This window comes from Esox lucius, chromosome 19, assembly GCF_011004845.1.
Source record: "Esox lucius isolate fEsoLuc1 chromosome 19, fEsoLuc1.pri, whole genome shotgun sequence".
Classification (NCBI taxonomy): domain Eukaryota; kingdom Metazoa; phylum Chordata; class Actinopteri; order Esociformes; family Esocidae; genus Esox; species Esox lucius.
The window spans coordinates 23,255,559-23,282,098 of NC_047587.1; the positions used below are offsets into that span (position 1 = coordinate 23,255,559).

The 26,540-nt window shown below is 39.7% G+C and overlaps 1 protein-coding gene across 1 annotated transcript in view; it reads left to right on the forward strand.

Moving 5' to 3' along the window:
- roraa (RAR-related orphan receptor A, paralog a) overlaps nucleotides 1-26,540 on the forward strand; it is a 300,817-nt gene that overhangs the window by 188,923 nt on the left and 85,354 nt on the right. Inside the window, exon 2 of the mRNA XM_020040555.2 lies at nucleotides 16,566-16,595. Within this exon, the coding sequence (XP_019896114.1) occupies nucleotides 16,566-16,595 (30 nt within the window). The remainder of the gene's footprint in view (nucleotides 1-16,565; nucleotides 16,596-26,540) is intronic.

Consider the following 26,540-nt stretch of genomic DNA (forward strand, 5'->3'; position numbering starts at 1 on the left):
TTACCCTGAACACTGATCCTATCCAATTATTAGCTATATTCAGCCACTATAATTTGTCCTGTAATGCTAAATATTTTTAAAAATGTAAATACTTCAAAATAAGCGAGCAAGCACACCACATTCTCTTCTCTATTTTATTTTGGGTGATGTCTTCTTTTCTTCATTAACTTCTGTATGTGTGCTTTTGTGGTTTTATTTTATCTTTTATTTTATCTTATCTGACCAGTTTTCATTATTCATTACACATTCAACTTAAAATAAATTACTCGATTTAGTCATACCCCTCACCCTCCTCAACTTTTAGACTGGGAGCTGTTAAAATTTCACAAACAGGTTTTGTGTTTTAAGCAGTTTTTACTGTTTAACGTTCCCTGGGCTTGAAATCATATCTGTAGAGTGGGAGACGTAGGTCAAGAGGAACAGTATAGCAACAAAAATAGAAAGATGGCATAAAGATTGCATTATAGAGCGTGTGAAAGAAAAAAGAGACAGAGGGAAAGGGAGATTAAGTAGTGAGCAAGAAAATGTGCAAAAAAGGAAAACAAGCAAAACAAAAGCAGCAAGTGAACAACAGTAAATCAAGAGAATTCCGGATGCTGAAGGAGAGTACACAGAGAAACAGAGAAATATAGAGCCCATGTGTAGAACCCGACTGAAGCCACAACCTCCTGTCATTGTATGAAAAGAATAGTGACGACCCCAAGGTACTGGGCTGCTAGGTGCATCTCCTAACAAGCTGACTGTTCAAAGGATTTTTCGTGCTCTAGAGAACATTAAAGGCATGTTTAAAAATGTAGAAGCCCGATCTGTTCCAGTGCTATGGAGCGACAGAGGGAAGCACATTTCTACGTCGCCGTAATTCCCTAGTTGCTTGCTTTGTAAATTAATTAAGATGTTTATGACAGCTGCTTTCGCCTAATGGAATGCTTATAGACTTGGCATTAATTACTGTTCAACATGCTTACTGCTGTTATATATTTCTGATATGGTACTATATGTCCAGTGCTGCTGTAATGGCGATGGCTCAAGCTAAAAGCCTGTCCCCTTATGGTTTTTGTATACATCTGAGTGTGTTTGTGTATGTAGGCATATGATGAGAGGTGTTGTTAGCATGTGTTCAAGCAGTCTTGTTTGGATCCATGCATCTGCACATGCAACCATTCATTTTCTATTCTCATGCGTATTTGTGTGATTGGAAAATCGATGCCAGTTTGTCTTCATTTTTTTATCTTCTATACTACACAGCAATTCAGCAATGAAAAGAAAATTGTGGAGAAAATACTGTCCGGTGAAACTGTAATTTTGCCACTGACCAACAATACGGGAAGTGTTTGAAACACTGTTGGGAAGGTTAGAAGATTGAGGCACTGTTCAGCTGTTTTCTGGCGTCGTTGATTTGTAATAGTTGACTCTGATGTGTAAGATATGGAGGACCTTGTAATGATGACTGCGATTCGTCTAAAGGGTGGTAATACTCCGGCTAATGTCAGTGTCTTGGAACTATAGTGGCCTTACTTTCCCATCCAGCCACACAATTGTCATTGCCTAAAGAGGAAGCCAGTGTGTGTATTTCAGGATATTCTACTCAATAAACCAACAGCCCTTCCTTACACTTTGTATAGTTTTTAGTGTGGGACAATGGTGTGAACTAAAGTTGACCTGGGCAGCTCAGGGGAAGGCAGCTGACTGTATCCTAATGTCCACTAGGCTGTATACTGGGGCTGGTTAATGTAAAATGCATAAAAACCAAATATACGTTGTATAAGGGTGCATAACTGTTAAATGGCATAGTTTTGTTTTGAGATGATAAAGAAATGACGCCAGTCGGCTAAGTACTTTCTGTTAAGATGAACAATTTCTACAGTATGTATTGATTGAGTGGCATATGTTTGCGGTATCATTGTGCTTTAAGTCTAGGATTAAATAGTTTATTGTATATTATATACTTGTGTAACTTTCCATTATTTCAAGTTTGGGCACATTACTGTTATTTAAATATGAGTTGCACTTTACTTCATATGGATCTTTACCTACCTTACATTTGCAAGGATTTAGGCTAGAAATAAGCACTGAAATGATAGAGGAAGATGCGACTCATGATACACATTGAAAAATGTTGAACCATCACAGAAATGTGACTTTGCTTGGGAAGTAATTTCATACAATGTGTTATCAGAAGATGTATGCACTTTATGGAATAGAGAATATTTATAATTCAATTGGAGATTTAATATAAATTATCATTTCACAATATTGGTAGCTGAATAACATTTGTATTTTGAAATTAAATATATTATAATTATATTCTAAGTAATACATTATTGCCTACCTAACAAATGGTTGTGTACGTAGAATCTCAAAATGATCCAAACTCATTTTTCTGGGTTAGAATCAAGCTGTTGGTTTATTTTCTAAAGCTACCTAAATCAATAAACAATAATTGCAAAAATGGTTGGGAACCCTTGCTGTAGAAGAGGGAATTGTGTTCCTGTGTTAGTCATCTGATCAATGTTGGTGGAAAGACTCACAGGCAGCCACCCAGTTCAGACAAAAAGCCCTGTGGGCTTGTGTTACTGAGGAGTCAATGGGAAAAAATAAATAAATGAACACAGCCCATTCCGTTGATTACACTATCGGAAGGAGGCTCGCTTCCCCTCTCCCTCCCTGCACTGTAAGGAGGCACTGTGTCTAAGCTCTGCCTCTGTGTGTGACTTTCTACAGTCCCATCCTCTCATTAGATTTACATGGAGAAAGGGAAATAGAGTAGAGGCAGCACAATCCCCTGCACCACCGCTACTGTAGCACTGTGAAATATGTATTCAGTCTTTCATCCAGCTCTTTATCTCCCATGGATGGTTTATAAAGTACTAGAGTAAAGTCCTCTGTTGTGTTAGCTTTGAAAAAGAGGGGGAACTATGATCTGTGTTCTATTAATCATAGTCCAGCTCCCTAGCTGTCCCCTTATCACACACGTGTGTAATTACAGGATATTTGTGCTTTAAGCACGGCTCTGTTGCCTGGAAATGGAAAAGTGGCTCCTGTGATGAACTCCCTGGTAATGGGACTACCTTTGATCTGGGTGGCGCATGGAGAGCTTACAGAACGCACAGGTTTTAATTATGAAATACATGAAAAATAGATGACGCACTAAGTGCCAGGCATGACTGCAGTGATTTGCTGTAGCAGCCAGTGTCTGTTGAGCTTACATCTGCTGTTTTCTCTCTCTTCTCTCCATTGCTTTGCGCAAACATTGGAACTCTGGTAGTGCCGCCTCTCCCTGTCCTAGGCAGCATATAGAGAAAAGAGGATATCAATTAAAGGATTGACTGACATGTAATTCATCTCCCCGGATGTGTTATTACGTGGGAGGCTTCAGAGGGCCAGTTTGCTTTATTGGCCCGCGTTAAGACCAGTCACAATGGGTCATCTGCTCTGTCCCTTCTGAACAATTACAGCCAAATCGTTATTGGCAAATACTCCAGTCCACTCGTCTGAGACCTGGGAGGAGACAAGTAACAAGAAGCTTCTAATTGGACTTAGTGGACAGGTGCATAAAAAGTTAGTTCAGCATATATACATGGGGACTAGGGTTTGTCCATACAGTATGAGCCACCCAGGAAACACTGGTCCTTAATACCCCTCTTTTATACTTATACTCTTATAGGTAATAATTCCTTTTGGAATTGAGCATGGTTCCTATTGCAAGGAATCGTAGAATAGGTTGTTCAGATCACAGATCAAAATGGTGCATAGTGAACCTTATCCAACTACAAAGAACCAATATAACTCTTTTTTCTTAGAGTGTATATAAGACTGTATAATGTGTTATTTTGACATACAGAAGGACCTGTTGGATAGCATAGTGAAACTGTGTCATTGGACACACTATCAATGAGTACATCACATCCATTTTCAACAACATGTTGTTTTATGGTAGGCCACCTGGTCTTGCAAAGATTGGATCAAATTAGGTTTGGTAGAAAAACAGATAAAACATGTTAAACATGACAACTAAGATATCCAGAAACTAGTTTCCTATGAGAATTGGGACAGCCAGTCTGTTGAACACCTCAACAGCAGAATGTTTTCTCTGAGATCTCTGGTAAAACCGGTCAAGTTCCATGTGATCTGCTTTTGTGATTTCCTATATAAATGTTTGTGTGTTTAGATATTCTTAGTGTTGCATTTTCACAAAACACTATACACTATTAGGAACACCTGTTCAATTTCTTATTAATGCAATTATCTAATCAACCAATCACATGGCAGTTGCTTCAATGCATTTAGGGGTGTGGTCCTGGTCAAGACAATCTCCTGAACTCCAAACTGAATGTCAGAATGAGAAAGAAAGGTGATTTAATAAATTTTAAGCGTGGAATGGTTGTTGGTGCCAGACATGTCTTGAGCAGGTTTGCACACACTGCAGCAGGGATTTTGGCCCATTCCTCCATACAGACCTTCTCCAGATCCTTCAGGTGCCGGGGCTGTCGCTGGGCAATATGGACTTTCAGCTCCCTTCAAAGATTTTCTATTGGGTTCAGGTCAGGAGACTGGCTAGGCCACTCCAGGACCTTGAGATGCTTCTTACAGAGCCACTGCTTAGTTTCCCTGGCTGTGTGTTTTGGGTCGTTGTCATGCTGGAAGACCCAGCCACGACCCATCTTCAATTCTCTTATTGAGGGAGGTTGTTGGTCAAGATCTCATGATACATGGCCCCATCTATCCTCCCCTCAATACTGTGCAGTCGTCCTGACGCCTTTGCAGAAAAGCATCCCCAAAGAATGATGTTTCCACCTCCATGCTTCACGGTTCTGATGGTGTTCTTGGGGTTGTACTCATCCTTCTTCTTCCTCCAAACACGGCGAGTGGAGTTTAAACCAAAAAGCTCTATTTTTGTCTCATCAGACCACATGACCTTCTCCCATTCCTCCTCTGGATCATCCAGATGGTCATTGGCAAACTTCAGACAGGCCTGGACATGCGCTGGCTTGAGCAGGGGGACCTTGTGTGCACTGCAGGATTTTAATCCATGACGCTATAGTGTGTTACTAATGGTTTTCTTTGAGACTGTGGTCTCAGCTCTCTTCAGGTCATTGACTAGGTCCTGCCGTGTAGTTTTGGGCTGATCCCTCATCTTCCTCATGATCATTGATGCCCCACGAGGTGAGATCTTGCATGGAGCCCCAGACCGAGGGAGATTGACCGTCATCTTGAACTTCTGCCATTTTCTAATAATTGTTCAACAGTTGTTGCCTTCTCACCAAGCTGCGTGCCTATTGTCCTGTAGCCCATCCCAGCCTTGTGCTGAAAGGTTGGAGTCTGTTTGATTGAGTGTGTGGACAGGTATCTTTTATACAGGTAACGAGTTCAAACAGGTGCAGTTAATACAGGTAATGAGTGGAGAACACGCTGGTTGGTAGTTGATCATATAAGTCATGCAATAAAATGCAAACAAATCATTTAAAAATCATACAATGTGATTTTTATGGATTTTTGTTTTAGATTCTGTCTCTCACTGTTGAAGTGTACCTATGATAAAAATGACAGACCTCTACATGCTTTGTAAGTAGGAAAACCTGCAAAATCGGCAGTGTATCAAATACTTGTTCTCCCCACTGTAATTATTTTTTTTAGAATGCTAAATGTGAAACCATTTTTGAAAGCAGAAAGTATATGTTGCCTGTTATGCAGATCAGATTACATTAGTTAAAATTACAAAACTGATTGATAGAACTTTATTAATCGCAGTGGGAAATTCGGGTTTTAACAGAAGCCTAATGTATCACCTGCTCCGCGTGCCACTGGGGAGCGATGTCCTTCTCGGCGCTCCGCATCACCGGTGTACGAACCGCCGACATGAGAATGATGGAAGCAACACCCCACACACACCAGATCCCAGGTCACCTGATTGCATAGCCTATTTATGTTGCTGTTCTGTGGTCTTTGTGGGATGCAGTTTGATCGCATGTGACATCCATAGTAGTGCTGATTTAAAGCCATTCTAACAGATCGCTGTTCAGTCCTGTTTTCCTTTCCTTTTTGACACCTCCTGTATGACTCTCACTCGCACTGTTACACCATTTTCTTTTTACAAAATTACAAAAATAGATAATATTCCAAATTTCCAATGCTATAAAAATATTTATTATTTTTCTCCAAAAGCATAGCATGGGGGTCACAGGCTGGCCGCGGTGGTTCCGAGTTAAACATTGTGAAGGGGAGTAGGGAGTGCTCACGGCTGACTTCTGCTGTGTGGTACAGTCTGGTGGCTGCCGGCACCTGGGGGATGAGCCAGTGGCTAAAGGTGCTCCTAGGCAGCCACATGTCATGGTAGGGCGGATGGAAGGTGTTGTCTAAGAGGGAGTTCATCTTCCCCCTGATCCTCCTCTCTACCACCACCTCCAGACTCTCCATTTGTACTCCAATAACAGAGCTGGCCTTCCTTCCTGATCAGTTTGTTGAGCCTGTGAAAATCCCTGGCCTTGATGCTGCCTCCTCAGCAGGCCAGACCCAAAACGTGCACGGGCACGTGCACGGGCTACTAGGGACCAATAGGACATCTGCAGTAGCCTCCTGCAGGGATTAAAAGACCCAAGCCTCCGTTGGACAAGGTTTCTAGTAGAGGGTCTCCCAGCTGCGTGACTAGTCCAGTTCATTGTTTATGTGCACTACCCGGAACTTGTGATGAATCCGTAGAAATATCTAAAATATAGACACTTTTTAAGTACTCTAATAGCAATTGCAATTTTATTTCACTGGAACTTATTTTTGCTTATTTTATGGCCTGCTGTTGACTCCTAACTTGTTAGGATGGGTGTGAAATATACTATCAAACTTGAGATGAATTGTATGACTACCAAAGCTTTATAAATGTTTTATTATTTATAGCTTTTATCTTATCTCATAAGTATACAAGTAGAATGGCTTCAGTCTGTAACATTTTCTCAACATTTTGTGGCGACACAACTGGTCCATTCCCACCCACAGTGGGGTTGTGCTGTGGAAGCACTGCGCCTCTTCAACCCTAGGTGGCTGAAGAGATTTGGCATGACCCACAAGAACCTCATCAACATCTGCACATGCACCATTCAGGACATACTGTCAGGCTGCATCAATGCCCGGTAAGGCAGCTGCAGCTCCTGCAAATAGATGGCATTTCAGAGGGTGATGAGATCAGTACAACGCACCATCACGTCTATGTTACCTGCCCAACAGGAAGACTAAGAATAGAATCAAGAACCTACATGTGCAATGGTCTGTTCTATTTCGGACAATAAAAAAGGCTGATTGCGTAGATGTGTGCATTAGTGCAGTGACTGAAATAGCCATCTCTTGCAGACTTCCTGCAATCTGATGGTATGCCCTCAAGTACATACTCATTCACTCACCCAGTCATTCAGTGCATTTATCCTTATCTAGTTTATGCCGCTTCTTAACATAGGCAATTTAATGTAGGACTGCTGTATATTCTTCCTATACTCATTGTGTATTTATCAATATACTTTACTTGTATGAACTTTGATCTATTCAGATTTACATTGCTACCTGTGTCATTTAGGACTAAGTTCATTCTAAATTTGAAATAATAACATATACTCTGGTTAGTTTGTTTGGCTTTTAGCTTGGGAACTTGGGAAAACTTTCTTCTGTAACCTCCATGAGGATTCAAGAATGTGTTAGACTTTCCTCTGAGGTGAGAAAAGAAGGAGGTTGGTCGTAGAAAGTATTTTATAGTATGTTCTAGTTCCTCACTTTTCTGGCCACCATTAACGTCCACTGTTTCAAGTCATGGTCCTTCATTTTTACATATTCCTTTGAAAAGGCTAAACTGTATATGAGCTTCTCAGAATAGAACATACATTGAAGCAGGAATTCCTTTTCTGAAACCAGATCGTATTGACATTTTGCTACCTCTGTAAAGTCCTGTATTGCAGTCCAGAAATATTGCTATAATGTTTATTTTTATTGTTATGTGTGTATTATTAGAAATCTTACGAGGAAGATAACTTAAAATGTACAACAAAGAATCCATGAAGTCCAATGTTTTTGTGTAAGCTTGTGAACACACCCAGTAATGGTCAGTGTGAGAGTTTAAACTATTATTGTACAGTGTGGTCTGAATAGGTTGTATTTACTGTTTACACTTGGATTTCATATGTGGTTCAGGCTGGATCACAGGAAGATTACCTTAAGCTGGGAACCGCCTGCTTAGAGAAGCTTGCCTCTGGCCTCACTTTGACCAGCGCTGAGTAGCTTCCTGTATCCACTGGCCTCCAGCGCTCAGAGGGGAGTTACAGTATAGGCAAGATCAGAGAAAAGCACTTCAGAGCAGAAGAAACGCTGTTGGTTGGCTTTTCACCTGCAGCGTTCAGCATACAGTATTACACTGAAATACTGTTGCAAAGCAAGTGTATTTTCCTAGAAACCTTCGAAGTTTACAAATGAACTAGCAGGTTTTTATACAGTCATTATGTAATTGCCGTTTAATGATAAAAAAAATAAATCTAACAGCCTTTGTCAGTACTTTGAATGTTAGTACAAAACAGGTGTATCTCTTTTTCTCAGATTTCCATCCAGTCACAAGCTCAGTTAACTTTGCAGGTCCCTGACCCATCAGAGAGAGTTACTAGAGCATGATGAGACCAGGACATCCCTGCTGATGATCCTTCTCCCCGCCGTAAGGGATATTGATATGTTTGTTCATGGAGCTTTTATGAATTTTAATAAAACTGGTGTTTAATATGAGAGTTTCGGTACGACATTTACAAAGTGGTTAAAGTCAATAGTTTGAAGAGTTGCACATAGTAAAAACAATGGCATTGTTGATTAGATAATTTTTTTATGAATATTTTTTTAATACCTGTTAAAAACAAGCAGATAATTTGTCATTCATTTGAAAGTTATTCAAGTATAACTCAATACAGTAATTATTCAACCAAAAACTTACTTTGCAGAAGTACCGGCAACATTGCAACCATTCATAGAAACATTAAGCAGATGTTTAATATCTCCTGGTCACCTTCCCTGGTCCTCTGAAAGTATAACGAAACATACTTTGTTAGTAAGCTACTATTTTAAAGATTTTACGTCTTTTATCTATCACTGTAAATGTTTATTTTCTATCGTTGTAATGAACCTTCACACGATGGCCTTTAACAAGGGGAATTGCGATTCCTCTACAAGCCCAAGAACGTTTTCGAAGTGTTCCGGAAGGGTTTGGCGGAGCTCGCCATTTGTTTAAGCACTCAGCTCCGTGAACCTGGTCTGCGGCGTCTCACCAATAACAATAGCGCTTATCGCTCCCTGCGGTACAATTAAAATTCCGTCAGAGTGTTCAATCTGCCTCCCAGCCATGCCTGCTGTTCCTGCGGCCCTCCCGGGCCACGTCTATTCCTCTGCCGCCATGTATAATTCACGAGCCACCACACAGCTCCACACACACACACACAGCACTTGGGACTCACCTGGAGACTCACAGGCCCAATAAAGCAGAACTACAATGGGCGGGGGGAAAGTGCAGGACTCTGTGAAACACACTGTAGGGAGGGTAGAGTCTGCAGGATGGCTCTCGTGGTCAACAAGGGTACTCAGTGGTGATCAGTGAGTCATTGATCATTTTAGATATCCAGACTTATACCTGTATGTAGAGTATGGTATGTGCTTGTTTTTTTTACTCCACTTTTCTCTTGAAAGACAATTGTGGTGTCCTCTAAAACTAATTTGGGTGTAAAACTTCTATTTGCAGATATCTTACTTAGCGATGCATTGGAATAACCTGTGGAGTCTCTGAGTGGTTGCATTTAGTTAAAACCAATTAGAAATGACCAGAAATAACAGTGCCTGGAGACAGAGAATTCATTTTTCTCTTATGCCTCCCCAGAGAGTGTGCCTCTCCATGGATTAAGTGTTTTAGTATATTAGGGGGCAGCTGATTAGAATCATTATGCTCTTTTAATCGTTACATTTTAAAATGTATAGTTTATACCAGTATAAAATAGCTAAGTGTGTCACTGCAAAAGGGACACTTCTGACTTTGTGTATGGGATGTAGCCTTTGTTAGTTAGAACGCAGCACTGAGGTCTTAAATTCAGCTCTTACAATGTGTATTGTAATTTGTGCTACAGTATTTGTTGTTTGGCATGATGCTTGCACTTCTTTGAAACTGCGTTATTTTTACAGTTCCAATCTTATTCTACCCAGGACTGAGGTAATGCGTAATTAGTCAGATGTTTGATTAAGTTATGAGAGTGGTGTCGCTATTTAATAGCCCACATCTACAGTATCAGGCCCCATTTCATGAAGCCTCCTGTAGCTGGGACTGCTGTGCTGATCCGGCCTGGTCTGCGTTGTGTCCTTGTGCGCGCTGGACGTGAAACATTGCTGTGCAGAGCACAGCGGAGCGGGATGCAGACGGAAGGACCGGAATAGACCGGAGGAACTGGGCCTCCCTGTCTCCCCAGACTGAGCAGTGAATGAGGATAAGTGAGGAGCGCCAGTCAATGAATCAAGCAGCAGGAAGGCAAGGAGCAGCCAGGGGGAGAGTGTGATGTCCCCACGGGAGGGGCCTCGCATTAGGAACTTCCTTGTCTGTGTGTTTCTGGCACAGGTTAAATGGATCACTCCCATTAGCGCGCTGAGAGGACAGCTCCATTATATGAAGGAGACTGTAACTTTGAATGTCACGGTGCAACAACCCCTGAGCACACTGGCGTCTCCCAGGGAGGGAGGTTGACAATAACCATCCATGATAATAATTCCCTGTCAGGCGTTAAGGAACCTGGAATTATAACGTACAGCCTGCCGCGCGTTATAGACTTCATTACAGCGCTGTCATATTGAGCCGCAGTGCTGGAGCACCACCACCCTGTCTGGCCTGAGCCCACTTCCCAGCCGGCTCCACTTCTGTCTCATTGGCACGTTTTCAGGATGTCTGTCCCCTGCAGATAGATGCGGCGGAGGTTAACTTCCAGCCGATTGCAGACCGTCTACTGACTTGACGAGGGGGTAGAGACTGAAGAGAAGTAATTGTGGAGCAGAATGGGAATGTTTACCTGTGTGATTAAGATCCGGAAAGATCAAAGGCTTCCAATTGACAGCCGTCCCCTCCTTCCGTTGTGAGAAATGGTGCACTAGAAGTAAAGCTGTCTGGAAGGACCGTCTGGGGTGCTCGAATGTGCCACGCCAGTGAAATATTTCCTGTTCGTTGAGGTATCTTGAAGGTGGTTGAGGAATCCGTTAAAGGGGTTCAAACTGAAACATACTTTTATGACAATGTATTGTGAATCAAATTGGAGATGTGGCTTATTGGTAGCGTGGCAGTAAGATAGTACTTTTTGAGTAATGATGGTAAGTTGTGCACGATATACAGTTGTCATATCTGGGATGTCTCATGTAACAAAATACAATGCAAAGTGTTCTGACAATAAGGAACATCAATGTAATGGCCATACATATTTGTTGACTTTCATTGGCATTAACTGCAATCTTGTTTGAGTTAGATTGTCTGTCTGTCTGTCTGTCTGTCTGTCTGTCTGTCAAGGACAAGCCTACAAAGTGACATCTGAACCTAAAATCCATTAGTGTAGACATACCCTGGCGGGCATAATCAATGCCAGCGCCCAGTCCCACAGCCTAATTCACCTATTGGCTGCCTTTCCCCTTCCCTGTGCTGCGTCCAATCAGTCGATTCTGAATGACACATAGAGGAGGAAGTGGGCTATCCTTCCACCCCTTCCTCCCTTTTCCTTCTTAGCCTCAGGGTTTTCTCTGAGCGAGCGGGTAACCGTGTTGACAGCAATGATGTCCTATTCTATGTCCAAGTACATTTTGGTAGAACGATCGCTTTTCATATCAATAATGACTTTTAGAGAATAGCTCTTCGTGGATGGGAGGATGGAAGACTGATACATGAGAGGACATAGCCAACAGGTTGAGTCCAATAGGTCTGATATGCTGTTTAGTGTTATGTCCTGTCACACTGTGGTGTAATGAAGTGTAGTGTTGTGTGGTAGTGTAAGGGTGTAGTGTGTTCCAGTGTACTGACGAGGTATTGTGTAGCTGTGTGGTGTGTCGTAGGGGAGTCGTTTTGTGTAGTGCTTTAGTGAAGAAGTGTAGTGGTGTAACATTGTGTAGTGTATCAGCTGTTCCTTAGTTGTTTAACATTTTTCTGTGTTATGTGTATGTAATACCATTTATAAGATAAAAAAAAAAAAAAGCAGGAAAATGTTGCTATGAACTACAGATACTTTATTTCCACAATATAAAACCAGAGAAGTTCCATACCTAGGGTTAGATTTTTAAGTCCTCTAACCCTGTGGCTCCTAACCAGGGGTATTACGACGACAGGGGAATTTACCCTATCCTCAGGGTGTCATTGATAAAACTTATAATACCATTTTAGGCTTCCTGTTAACACTAGAACTGCCAGGCCTTTTTGACCCCAAGTAACCGCCAGAGCCGAATGCCGTTTGGCGTCAATAACATATGAATTGTTCCTATTAGCATGGCCATTCTACTCCGCAGCCTCACCAGCCAGAGCATCAGTTCATCTACTGGGTCTTCATCAAACTGTACAGAAGTCAAAAAAATTATGAATTATAGAATTTGTTTTAAATGGTTAATGAATTTGAAGTAACGTGTTTTTATCATACAAAAAAAGAAAGACTAAAAATAGAATACATAGAAAAATATGAGGTCTGTAATTAATTAGTGAACGGTGCATCTTTGCTGGTCTGTCCGAGGGTTGTAGTGGGGCAATCGAGATGAATTCAACACCAGTGGATAGATCTAGTCTCCTAGATTACTGGCATATAAGATGTTTCCATAGGTGACTTGAACAAGTTATCGAAAAACAGAGAGGAATTATTTGAAAAAGATAAGGCCCGAAAACATATCATTGGAATTTAGTTTTGTGAATAATCATTTAGCTTAATACATTTGTAGAATATTAATCTTCAGTAAAATAAGCAGAGAAATTTCAAAGAGAGAAGATGGGATGTGTGTGCAATTTAGTTTCTCTTTCCCTCCTAAAATAATGTAGATTTACATTTTCGATTTATGTTTGATGAATTAGCCTACACAATAAGCTGAATCTCCTGTTGAAAAACTGTAATGGGTGGAAAGTAGCCTATATCGTTTGTATTGTTTCAATAATAGCCTACTTACGTTTTTGAATGATCATGGAAATCTTGTATTTCATTTGTAAGTTCATTCAAATTCAAACAAGGTCTGATCATTCATCTGGGAGTATCGCACATTCATCCATTGACATGCATTCAGAGAGGGGGGATTAGCGCCTGGGTACCAATGGGTACCAACGCTAAGTGGCGTGGGCTATTGGACGAATTAAGTTGGAAAACATGGCAGAAAAAAACAGGTAAATAGTCTCTAAATAGTTTTCCATTTGTTATTTTAGAATTCTGACAAAGGAACAATGTAATAAACACCTATTTAGGAAAAGTCATGGAAGGAGGGTGTAGCTGTCAAAATGGCAGTTTCGTTTTAATTACATACTCAAACACAAATCGGCATAGGCATTTGGTGGTTCTAGTGTTCAAATGTAAAAAAAATCTGAAGTTACTTCAAATTAAATTATCCCCTGTGTGAGGGGTCAAAATACACATGAGTTCTCTACCAGGAAGGTTCATCACAGCTCCAGTTGCTTTACATTTCTTAATGATTGCACTAATAGGGTTATTTTCAGGTATGTACTGTAGCAATTTCTATAGCCATTGCCTGATATGTGAAGGTCAATAAAATGTTGTTTAATTTGTGTGTTCTCTGGCCTTTCCCAGGATAATGGATGACTAAAGGAGTTTAGACTATGTGTTAAGTCGTATTTATACCCCAATGAAAAAGTGAAAATTCAAGATTTCATCAATTAGATATTGTTCATTAGATTTTTTAGGGGTGCCTATAATTGTGGAGGGCTATGTATGTGCAGTTGTGCTCAAAAGTTTGCATACCCTTGGAGAATTGGAAATATATGTACCATTTGTAAAGAAAACATGAGCGAGTAGGCAAAACACATGTCTTTTATTTCTTATGGGATTCACATTCAACTGTAGTTCATTACAGAATGGCACAATCATAAAACAAAACATGGCAACAAAGAAAAAAATTAACTGACCCCTGTTCAAAAGTCTGCATACCCTTAGTTCTTAAAACTGTGTATTGCCCCCTTTAGCATCAATGACAGCATGCAGTCTTTTGTAATAGTTGTTTATGAGGCCCTGAATTCTTGCAGGTGGTATAGCTGCCCATTCGTCTTGGCAAAATGTCTCCAGGTCATGCAAAGTCTTTGGTCGTCTTGCATGAACCGCACGTTTGAGATCTCCCCAGAGTGACTCAATGATTTTAAGGTCAGGAGACTGTGATGGCCACTCCAGAACCTTCACCCTTTTCTGCTGTAACCACTGGAGGGTCAACTTGGCCTTATGCTTAGGGTCATTTTTGTGCTGGAAAGTCCAAGAGCGTCCCATGTGCAGCTTTCATGCAGAAGAATACAAATTGACCGCCAGTATTTTCTGATAACACGCTACATTCATCTTGCAATACATTTTCAGAAGATTCCCCATGCCTTTATTGCTCACACACCCCCAAAACATCAGTGAGGCACCACCATGCTTCACAGTGGGGATGGTATTCTGTTCACTTTAGGCCTTGTAGACCCCTCTCCAAACATGGTGCTTATGGTTGTGACCATAAAGCTCTATTTTGGTCTTATCACTCCAAATTACAGTGTCAGATGCTGTGAGGTGTGTCATTGTGATGTTGGGCATATTGTAACCAGGCTTCTTTTTGGCAACTCGAGCATGCACCTCATTTTCGTTCGTAATGTGTTCCTTGAAACAACCACATCATCTTTTTCCAGAGCGGCCTGTATTTATCCTGAGGGTTTTTCTTTGTATCCCGAACAATTCTTCTGACAGTTTTGGCTGAAATCTTTCTTGGTCTACCTGACCTTGGTATTAAGAGATCCCAGAATTGTCCACTTCTTAGTAAGTGATTGAACAGTATTTCTGACTGGCATTTGCAAGGCTTTGAAAATCTTTTTATATCCTTTTCCATCTTTATAAAGTTCCATTACCTTGTTACGCAGGTCTTTTGACAGTTATTTTCTGCTAGATATTGAGCCCCATGGTTCTGTATCTAGCCTGCTTAATGCAACCACGTGAGAGCTAACTAACTCATTGACTATTTATACACAGACACTAATTGCAATTTAAAAAGACACAGGTGTGGGAAATTCACCTTTAATTGCCATTTCCACGTGTGTGTGTCACCTTGTGTGTCTGTAACAAGGCCAAACATTCAAGGGTATGTAAACTTTTGATCAGGACCATTTGGGTGATTTCTGTTATCATTATGATTTAAAAAGGAGCCAAACAACTATGTGAAAATAAATGGGTTCATATGATCACTATCCTTACATAAAAGACAATGTTTTGCATGATCAGACATATTTTCAAAATCAAAGGGGAAATGTCATAATTTCTGCCAGGGTATGCAAACTTATGAGCACAACTGTGTATATATATATACAGTAGTACCAGTTGAATGGGTGTGTTAAAACATTTGACTGGTACTGAATATGATTAATACATTTTTCTACTCTAAACAGTGTCTTCTCAGCCTATGTGGGCATTCTGAAGATATGTTCCACTATAATAATCAAAATAATCGAAACAATCCTGGACTAGTTCAGTTTTTCCCCCTGTCTCGTTCTGCTCAATGGTACTGATATCACTTTTGTGTCTGTGTACAGAGATTTGACAGCCTTATTAGTTTTCTCCCTCAGTGCTCTTTCCCATCAAACATGTCTGAAATATTATCTCCGGACAGTTACCGTTTTTCCCCCTACCAGAATTATTGAGTCTGTCTGCTTTCCCCTGAGTTGCAGATGCAAGCTGTAGAAAAATTAGTCACAGCTTCCGCATGACAAGTGGGATCTATTAGAGTGCTCTTGCCCTGCAAAGAATGAGCATCCGGGCCCGCTGGGGCCCATGGTTGGCTGTGCGCTGGCCCGCATCAAGCTCCCAGGGCATTAGACCCACGCTGCAGAAGAGAACTGAGCCGGAGCCAGGGAGGCTCATCAGATGAGTTAACACCCGAAGGGGGTAGGCTGAGGACTGCCAGTCCCGCTCCCTCCCTGCCTTACCAACATAACGTAGGTCTGACTCAGAATCAGAATGAGGTCATAGCGCTACTGTCCTGTCTTACGCTTGGGGGAACAGACTTACAGTACTCATGTACAGACTATTGGCCCTGTGAGGTAACTTGGGTCAATTCAGTGTCCTGGCAGATTTGTATTCAAGACTTGAATCGTAGGGATTGAGGCCCCTTGCTAGTGTTGTTGCCATTGGGTTTTTCAGTAATAGGGATGTAGATGAGCCATTCACACCACTGCCTTGATTCTGCATTGGAATTCTGTCTGATTTATTAGACAGACACTTGAACAGCCCTGGGATGCCACAGGTTACCTTAAGCTGGGGGATATTGCATGAGTATTTTTCATATTCAGATTCAAAATACTTTTAACAAGTTTTGTTCTCACTGTTTTTCAGGTATTTCAGTAACAAAGAAGACACATACTTGTAAGTACAAACCTTTTGATAACATTTTTAACCTGCTGCTTGAAATTAAAACCAGAATTAATTTATTGAAACGTAACATAACTTTATTCTGTGCTTGTAGTGAAATACAGTAGGCCTAAATTAACAGTCTTAACAAAATGTTACTGACCTGCTTCTGCATAACAAAGATAGGCTACAGTACCTTACAAATAAGATGAAAAGTACATCAGAGGTTGTGTTGTTATGTATTACTACAACAACTACAGTAGGCCTTAGGCATTATATACTGTGAATACTAGTCATAAATCACACACTGATCCCCACAGCAACATACCCTCATGCTTTCTCATTTTCCCTGTTCTTATTCAACTGTTATTATTGCAGTTCTTCATTATTTCCCTGTCTGTGTGGAGAACTGGAGAGAATATCATAATAACACCAGAGAGGAAATTGAAATGATATGCAGTCATATGACTGTCTGAAATCATGCACTGATATCCTAGCCAGGCAGTTTTCTGAAGCTTCTCTTTGTTCTGTATTAGGCATGCATCTGAAAAAACACGGATTTGGTTTGTTTATAACCTTTAGAGGCTGAGTTAACTACAACACCTTTTTCTAAAAAAGTTGGGCGCTCCTTAAAATGCAAATAAAAACAGAATGCAATGATGTGCAAATCTTTTAAGCAATATTTAATTGAAAATAGTACAAAGACAACATATCAAATGTTGAACCATAGAAATGTTCTTGTTGTTGGAAAAATATATGCCCATTTTGAATTTGATGCCAGCAACACATTTTAAAGAAGTTGGGACAAGGGCATATTACTTTCTGTGTTGCATCTCCTCTTCTTTTAACAACACTTTGTAAGCATTTGGGAACTGACGAGACCAATTGCTGTTGTTTTGAAACTGAAATGTTTTCCCATTCTTGCTTGATATAGGATTTCAGCTACTCAACTGTTCTAGTTCTCCTTCGTCTTATTTTTCGTTTCATAATGCCCCAAATTTTTTCAATGGGTGATAGGTCTGGACTGTAGGCAGGCCAGTATAGCACCCAGACTATTTTACAAAGGAGACATGCTGTGGTAATACGTGCAAAATGTGGTTTGACCTTGTCTGGCTTAAATAAGCAAGGCCTTCCCTGAAAAAAACATTGTCTGGATAGCAGCATATGTTGCTCCAAAACCTGTACAGTATATATTGTTCAGCATTAATGGTGCCTTGCACAAATGTGCAAGTCACCCATGCCATGTGCATGAATGCACCCCCATATCATCATGGATGTTGGCTTTTGAACTGTGCACTGATATCAAGTTGGATGATCCATTTCGTCTTTAGCCCGGATGATGCGGCATCCATGATTGTCAGAAATAATTTCAAATTTTGGTTTGTCAGACCACATGACCTTTTTCCACTTCGCCTAAGTCTATCTTAAATGACCTCAGGCCCAGAGAAGGTGGCGGCATTTCTGGGTCTTGTTTATATCTGGTTTCTGCTTTGCATAGTAGAGTTTTAACTGGTTTTCAACCTTGTCCCTTGCACTCAGAGATTTTAATGATTTCTTTGTACCGGAGAGAGGGTTGGGTAAATTAAATGTAATCCGTTTACAAGTTACCTGTCCACATTTGTAATCAGTAACATAACTTTTTGATTACTTAAACTTTCATATTAAGAGGCATTAGAAGACAAATAGGAATGGCCTATAACAAACTGAACTCTCTGTCACAGTTTACATAGCTGGCCAAAAACAGAATTTGCATTTTACCTTATGGGTTATGTACAGTGCCTTTGGAAAGGGTTTCTAAACTATTGCTTTCTACTTCAATATGATTGGGCTACATCTCTAAGTTACACGCTAAAGGTCTGTCAGTAGTCATTCCAATAAATCCAATAAAGAACTAGCATCATAAGCTGTCTATTAAGGTTTGAGCATAGCAAATTTGTATGAAGGGACGTCAGATTATTACAATGGTTAAAATTGTCTCCATGCTGCATTTTTTGCCTGACCACGTAAGCAGGGCGAATGTCTCTTACTGACTGACTGAGTGAGTGAGTGAGTGATTGCCTGACTGACCCTTGTTAAATAGCGTAGTGGTTAGAGATGCGGACTTGTGCACTATAGGTCCTGGGTTCATATCTCCTCGCAGGCGGAGCGAAGTACGCATTATGAATTATTCCGTATAGACGAAAATCTTGTTGGCTAAAACTGTTAGTATCTACATTATAGTAAGCCTGAAATAAAACAGTTTACGGTTATATTGCGACTGTTTCTGGTGGGTTTTCGAAGTACGCATCCATGTGCGCGTTTTGGGTCAGGATAGACAAAAACATTTGCTAGCTACAACATATAGTAGTTACTTTACAGTGAGCCTAACACTGTATATGGTTATATTGTGACTGTTTCTGACATGGAAAAGTTCATCTTCAGTCTCGCTAGCAATTGCTCAATTCTTATGTTTATTCCTAGGAAGTTAGTATATACTAGTAAACCTATTACTGGCTAATAAGCTATTAAAACAACCAGTGGCAAAAGCAATACAGTTCATAGACGCTATGGTGGAGGTAAACTTAATAAGAAACGTTATTCAGTTCAACACAATCCTCAATGGACTCTAGCGACTGGTGAAACGTGTAATTCTGTAGCGTAGTGATTAAAGACAGTGCTTCTCATGTGGAAGACCTACGTTCAAATCTATTGAGAGCAATGACATTTCTTAATTATTGGTAGATTCCACGATTCTCTCGTGTTTTTGCTTGATGAAAAATTTTGTTATTGTCACCTTTATTGATAGTTATTGTATAAATGTCATTCACAGATAAAAGAAAAAGTACGTTGTTATGCCATGAAAAAAAAAACGTTCTTATGCCATGAAATGAAATAACTTTGGCAGACTCGCTAGCAATTGCTAAATTCTTATGACTATTCCAGTAAGTTAGTAGATACCGGTAAAGCTTATTATTGGCTAATACGCTGTTAAAATGGCCAATGGCAAACGCCATACAAAGACGCTATTTGTGGTGGAGGTAAAATTAATAAGAAATGTTAGTCAGTATAACTGTATCAATGTCATTCATGAATGGCCACCAACTCTGACCGTAGATGGTGAGATCCCCAAACTCTTTGCAGTTTTACACTGAGAAATGTTATTCTTAAATTGTTGCCCAATTTCACACAGTCTTTCACAGAGTGGTGAACCCCTCCCCATCTTTACTTATGAAAGACTCATCCTCTCTGGGATGCACTTTTTATACCCAATCATGTTACTGACCTTTTGCCAATTACCTAATTAGTTGTGATATGTTCCACCAGGTTCTTTTTGTTGTGTTACACAAATCTTCCAGTCTTTTGTTGCCCCTGTCCCAGCTTTTTTTGAAACGTGTTGCTGGCATCAAATTCAAAGTGGGTACGTATTTTTCAAGGAACAATAACATATTTAAGTTTCAACAACTGATATATAGCTCCGGAAAAAAAATTAAGAGACCGCTGCACCTTTTGTTTTGAGTGAGGAACAGAAGCATTCAATTTGCGGTGGTCTATTAATTTTAAACCTTCTGTTCCTTACTCAAAACCTTCCTTTTCGACTTTTTTGGAAAGGAAAGAAAAAGGTGCAGTGGTCTCTTATTTATTTCCAGAACTGTATGTTGTCTTTCATTTTCTATTGAATTATAGGGTTTAAATTATTAGTACATCTTTTCGTTCTGTTTTTTTTCTGAGAGATGCTATTTGATAAATACAGAGAGTGATGGTTTGTAAGACAGCATTGAGCTTTGAATCCTATGTAAACTCATGCAGCAGTAAGCTATTTGAGAGATTCTCTGCCTCTCTAACCCAAAGCAACACAAACAGAATGGGTTGAAAAATGACTTTTCCGATAACCTATTTAGTATCCTGATCCAGGTGAACAGTGTAGATATGACACATTTATAAAACACAGAGAATGCCTTTGGAAATAATTCAGACTCCTTTACTTTCTCCACATTTTGTTGTGTTCGTAACAGTGCATGCCACGTGCCAGTAGAACAACAAGGACTTTTAATAAAAAGACGTAATAAAATGTAACACAAGACAAGATACACTAGGAATGGAAGAACTTAAATGGGGATAGTGATCAGGAACACATGTGAGGGTAATAATGATAAAATCATGTGTCTGTGCACCAAATGAGGGTGAGAAGATGTTGGATCTCACTGGCACGGCAAACCTGCTGAGGCACCGCAAGCCTGCTGTGCCAGGATGTGACAGTGTTATAGACTGTTGTTGAACTGATTAAATATAGAATTATATTATAATGAATAAATTATATTATAATAATAAATGTACAACTATTGACTGTCAAAACATGGTTTTAGAAATGTTTGCCAATTTATTCTGAATAAAACCGTTTTTAATTACCTTGCTGTATTTTGCTCCATCTATGGTGATTTCCTTGGACTTCATGGCTTGGTTTCACTCTGACATGTCCTGTGAATTCTGTTACTTTACGTAGAAATGTTTGTGCATTTTAAACCTGTAGCTGAAGCTGAAGGATTTTGTGTGTGCACTTATGTCTGTTGTTTGAGTTTCTGTTGTGTGTAAAAATGGGTGAGACAAGCCTTTTCCCTCTGAACATTAGGATGAGACTCGTGGAGAGGGTAGACCAGAGGGCTTTTCTACAAGAGCAGGCGGTCTTGTGAGCACGGGGATAGATTAGGCCTAGCAAAACACATCACAGAGCTGAACGCAGGACATGGTCCCTCCTCTGCACTGGCCGGCCCTCCTGCCTCCTCTTCTGGAGTGAAGCAGTTTCATGAACTCTCTGAACATAACTTTAAGGCCAGGGAGATCATTGTGTTAAACAATTTTGCTGTTTGAGGTCCGGGTGTTTGAAATTCGACCTCCTCCCCTCTGTAAGGTAAAGCCGAGTCCTTTGGCCCTGTGTTTGATAACCCACTGCAGCCTTAATTAGAGAAGAGACGGTCGGCACCTCACACCGGAAGGGGCCTAAAATCAAGAGGCATGATTCAGGAGTGTAGATTTAAAGCCCTGGGCAGAGACTGGACTTTCATTTCAATTAGAAATATTAAAATCTGGCCTGTGTCAGGAAATCAAAGTAGAGCGCTTTAACAAGTCACTGATTGATGTGGTGTGCAGAGAGAATGAGGTGATAGTCCCATGTTGGATGTGCATGCACAGGGAAAAGTTCAAAGGCCAGTTAATTTTCATGGAGACTATAAGGGAGTATCTTGTGGATTAGGAGAGGAACTGTAGAATTAGGCGAGAGTCATAATTAGTTGGAGACAGTGCCAATCAAAATGGTGGTTTAAAGCTAGCTACATTGCTGCCCTTGATCAGTCAGGATGGTTTTGGCCGTTGGCTTGGCAGGCCCTCCCATAATGTCTACAGCAGGACCAAACTAGAGGGATGCTTCCTCTGTCTGGCTCCCTGTCCCTGTTTCTGTCACCTTCTCCATCCAGTAGCCCAGAGAGCCCAGAGACTCAACACCTTACTCTTTATTATCTCTCCTCTGTCCGCTTTCCCTGCCTGATTGATCAAACCCCTAGAAACTCCCCGCCACGCCGCCACGCCAGCCAGTCCCCTCATCAATATAAATTACAGGGGCAGCTGTTCCCTGGCAGGTGCTTTCCTCTTCTCTGCTACATTTACTTTGACATTTTAGTCATTTAGCAGAGCAACTTCTCCCTCCTATATGTCTGGGCACTCAGCTCTCTGAAGTATTTTGGATGATAATGGACATGTGATATGCAGACCGTAATATGATTATTATTGTCATTATTATAAATAGTCTAATTATTTCCTAATTTAAACATATACATACAAGCTTTACAAGAAAAAAACTTTTACCTAATAATGTGCTTACAACAAATATCTGAAATCAGACAACCTGATAGGATTGTGATACATGAGGAAAATTCCCAGCCAAAAGCTGTTTTTTCCTGTTATTATTGGGAAGATAATTTGATTTTGAATTCAGACATGTGTATTAAGTTTGTACTGTATGTAAGGAATAATTTCACTCACCTTTGAAACTCAGATTATGTATTTTAGTGTCCTAATAATTCAAAAGATTGCTCAAACACCATGCAGGTGTTGAAATCAGTGTTATTATTTTAACCATGACCATTTGTTGATTAAGATATGTGGTATAAGGTGTTTACATGACTAGTGCAATACTTAGTGCTGTAGTTAGTCTAATGACACATTGCTAGTGTGCAGGTACAGAATTTGCTGTTCATCATCATCAAATATTTCTGTGCAATATGTTAAGAATGCATTTAAGGCCCTGGGTTATAGCCTGTAACTCCAGCAGGCGATATAACTAAACCAAAAAGCTAGATTTCTCACTGAGGAATCTCAAATCGTTCTCATTGACATTTTCCTTGACAGCTTTATGGGGGTTTAGTTTATTTAGTGTTAGACTGCAAGGCAGTGTGGGCTTTAAAAGGGCCCTAAATGATTAAGTTTGGGCAGCTGTTTTTACATTTTATATATGTTGAGTTGGTTTCAAAAGTACTTGTAAAAGTGATCATTGTGGATGCAATTACTCAGAAGGACAACATTTTATATTTGCAGTTTATTTTAGGGCCAAAGGAAAATTTTACTGCAATCTATATTTTATGAATGAAATTTGGCTACTATTTTCTCAAGACTATCGGAACTGAGTCAAGTTGTCAAGCAGTGAGACAAGTTTGTTTGTGTAGAAATGTGTTTAGGGAAATAGTAATGACTTGTGGGTTAGATCAAATTGGAGCTTACACAGACAGATCAGCTGTCCCATCTCTATCTCCCATCATCATCTGAAGCAGACATCTCATCACTCTGATAGGACGGACAGATCAGCCAGAGAGCACTCAGAGCATGTTTAGCAATGTTGATCTTCTCAGAGGGATCTCCTGATTACCCATAGATAATCCTCCCACCTTCCCTTTTTTGTAAGTATGTTGGCATTTTTTCATCATGAATCCAGATCTGCTCCCGAAGTAGAAATTATGGGATTGGTTGCCACCATACTGATGATTGCGCTTACTGTAAAATTTCAAAAATGCAGGATGTTAGTGCTTGTCTCTACCTTACCCCTAAACCCTACAACAAGTCCAGTCCCTACTCTAACAATAACCTTTATCTAAGTGATAGACCTTAGATTAACCATTTTAACACAAACAATATGTATTATTTTATGAAATTCCTTTAGTCAACTTTCAAAAAAGTGGACATGATATGTCCAAGATATATTTCAGATGCAGTATAATGTAAGACTGCTGGGGTGACCTAGGTAATGGTAGACTCACTATACATTTTTGACTGACTTTGCTAGATAATGACCATCTGCCTAAATCATTTTGATGGCATGAACAGTGAAGGCAATGCTGTTTTCTATTTAATATTTACCCAAGAGAACCTTCCCAACAGTCAAACAAGATCTTGGGCTGTTTTTCCTCCCCCCGATCTGGTCAATTGAACATCATCATGAGAACCAAGAATTCTCAAGTATACCAGGAGATTCTTGAACAGAAGGTCAGGCCATCAGTCAAGGCGCTAAAGCAATGAATGTCTCAGGTGAGATCTTGATTTGTCTTTTGGGTTTGGCCTAGTCAGACCTTAATCCAATCGATATATTGTGGCAGGACCTGAAGCAAGCAGTACTTGACATACACTCCTCAAACCTCACCTCAATTAGCTGAGTTCTGTAAGGAGAACTAGGCAAACAACCTTTAAAAAAGATGTCAGAGTTTGATTGTTGGCTATAGGATACTTTTCCTCCAGGTTATCGCTGCTAACAGAGGTGCGAAAAGTTAATTAATTAAGGGGTTTGCATAAGTCGGAAAATATATCATATTTTTGTCGGTGTCCTTTATTTTGTTTTCATTACAAATTGTGGTTCAGATAAGGATTTTATGAGTTTATTTAAAAATGTTATACAAAAATAATAGCCATCCCTCTGAGGTTCACATTCTTTCATGAACTATATATGTAAGGCAGATAAAAATGTGTTCAAGAAGTCTATACAGTAATATTAATTTTGATGAATTATTTTTGTAACATTCAATTTCCTCCCCTTGAAAAGGTGGGTGTGACATACTTCTATAATTGGGTTACATATTGAAAATGTACCATTGATTTAGCACATATTTCAATATTGTTAATCATCACAGTGGATATAAACGTCTATAAACCTGTATGGAAAAGGCACCTTTTGTTTGTGTAGTCTGAAATTATGTCACACCTTATTTAATCTTTAATTAGACCGTGTAACCATTTGTTCATTGTGATAGTGCATTCCAATAAATAAAATCTTCAGCTTTTGTCAATTATGATAATGAGAAACCAAAATTATTATGACATACTATCATTTAAAGCACTCAAGGTAACTACTCATTACATTTCCAGTTTTTGCCAACCCAAAATGTCTGCCACTCTCAATGCAGATAAAGGCCTTCTTTCTATAGAATGTCCGGAGGGAGGCAGTGTTCAAGGATCTAGAAGGGAAATTAAAGAGGCTAGATGAGAGGAGAAGAAAAGAGAGGAGACCATAGAAAAGAATAACATAGGAGGACTACAAACTGTATAACTCACTCATGAATACACTGATTTTGCTCCAGAGTGTATCTGTTTCCAACAACGACAGCCTCAACTGATTGAGAGACATGGCTCTGTGCCTGCCTCGTCATGAATTCCCCATTCCCTGCTCTAGGTATTTAGTTCCCTCCTCTGAGATACATACTGTAGACTCATTGATTTTCTGCTCAATTCAGCCAGATTATTTTGAATCACACAATAGAAAACTTTCATTTTATCCAAAAACAATAAGGAACTTTTCTGAACTTTGGCTTTTACAATATATCCATATGCTGCTGTAGGGTTATGCTTTTGTGCAATTTTTTGTGGAAATTGTAGGTCTAATTTGTTTAAAATGTGTGTTTTAACAGTAAATAAAAGTACTGTTACTATCACCTATGTACGTACCACTGGTGTGTTTCACATGACAAGGTTAGGATCACACTTTCCTCTACAGAAAGGCGTTATTTATTGCTACTCTGATCCTAAACATTTGTGGTTAATCGAACATGAGTGATGGTACTTAATGATGTTGAACAATGCCAGTTTAGAGGAATAACTAATCTGGCCCAGTTGTTATGTTATAAATTGCTAGGCAACAGGCATACTCTGAGTGAGTCTTCTCTGCATAGCTCAATGTTTCCATCTCAGTGTTTGAAGGTTTTTCATCACATTGTTGCCTTGATTCAGCTCTGCAGGGATTTGTTAGTTGTTTAGCTAGGACTTCTAATGAAGACCAGGCAGGTACCCTCAGCCAGCCTGTTACTAGTCATTAGTAAGAGACACTATAGTTATACTCCGCTTCATCAAATACTTTTGCACTACTCAAATTCCAAGAGGAAAACACAAATAGAAAACTAAGAGACTTTTTTGCTCTTTAAGAGCAAACATTAATAGGTATTTGTTAATAAGCAAGTTTTAAAGCAATAAATATTTTATGATATATATATATATATATATTTTAATATTATACTGATTTGGGATTTTTTTTTTAATCATTTAAAATGGAACCTAGACTGCTGGTCCAAGTGCTTGAATAATAGCTGAAGTGCTTAACCCTTTTATATTCCCAGCATGGTGCTCAAACAACATTAAATGGCCAAATTGATATTCACCATCTTTCAAGTTGTGTTTTTCAATACATTTCATCAAGTCTTTTTGGTTGTTATATGAAAATAATATAAACTTTTTGGACAGGTTGGTTAAATCAATGATACACACAAATGTTTTGGTGAAATAGGTCAGTGTGATCATAATAATAAGGAATGGGCAACTGTAGTAAAATCGAAATCAATGGAGATATATTGTGAACCAGGGCAGCATGACTTTTCAAAAATGCTCTTCACTCTACACAGTATGATAGGTACTCATTTTATTTTGTTATTACGTAATTTCTGCTATTTTGTAAAATTG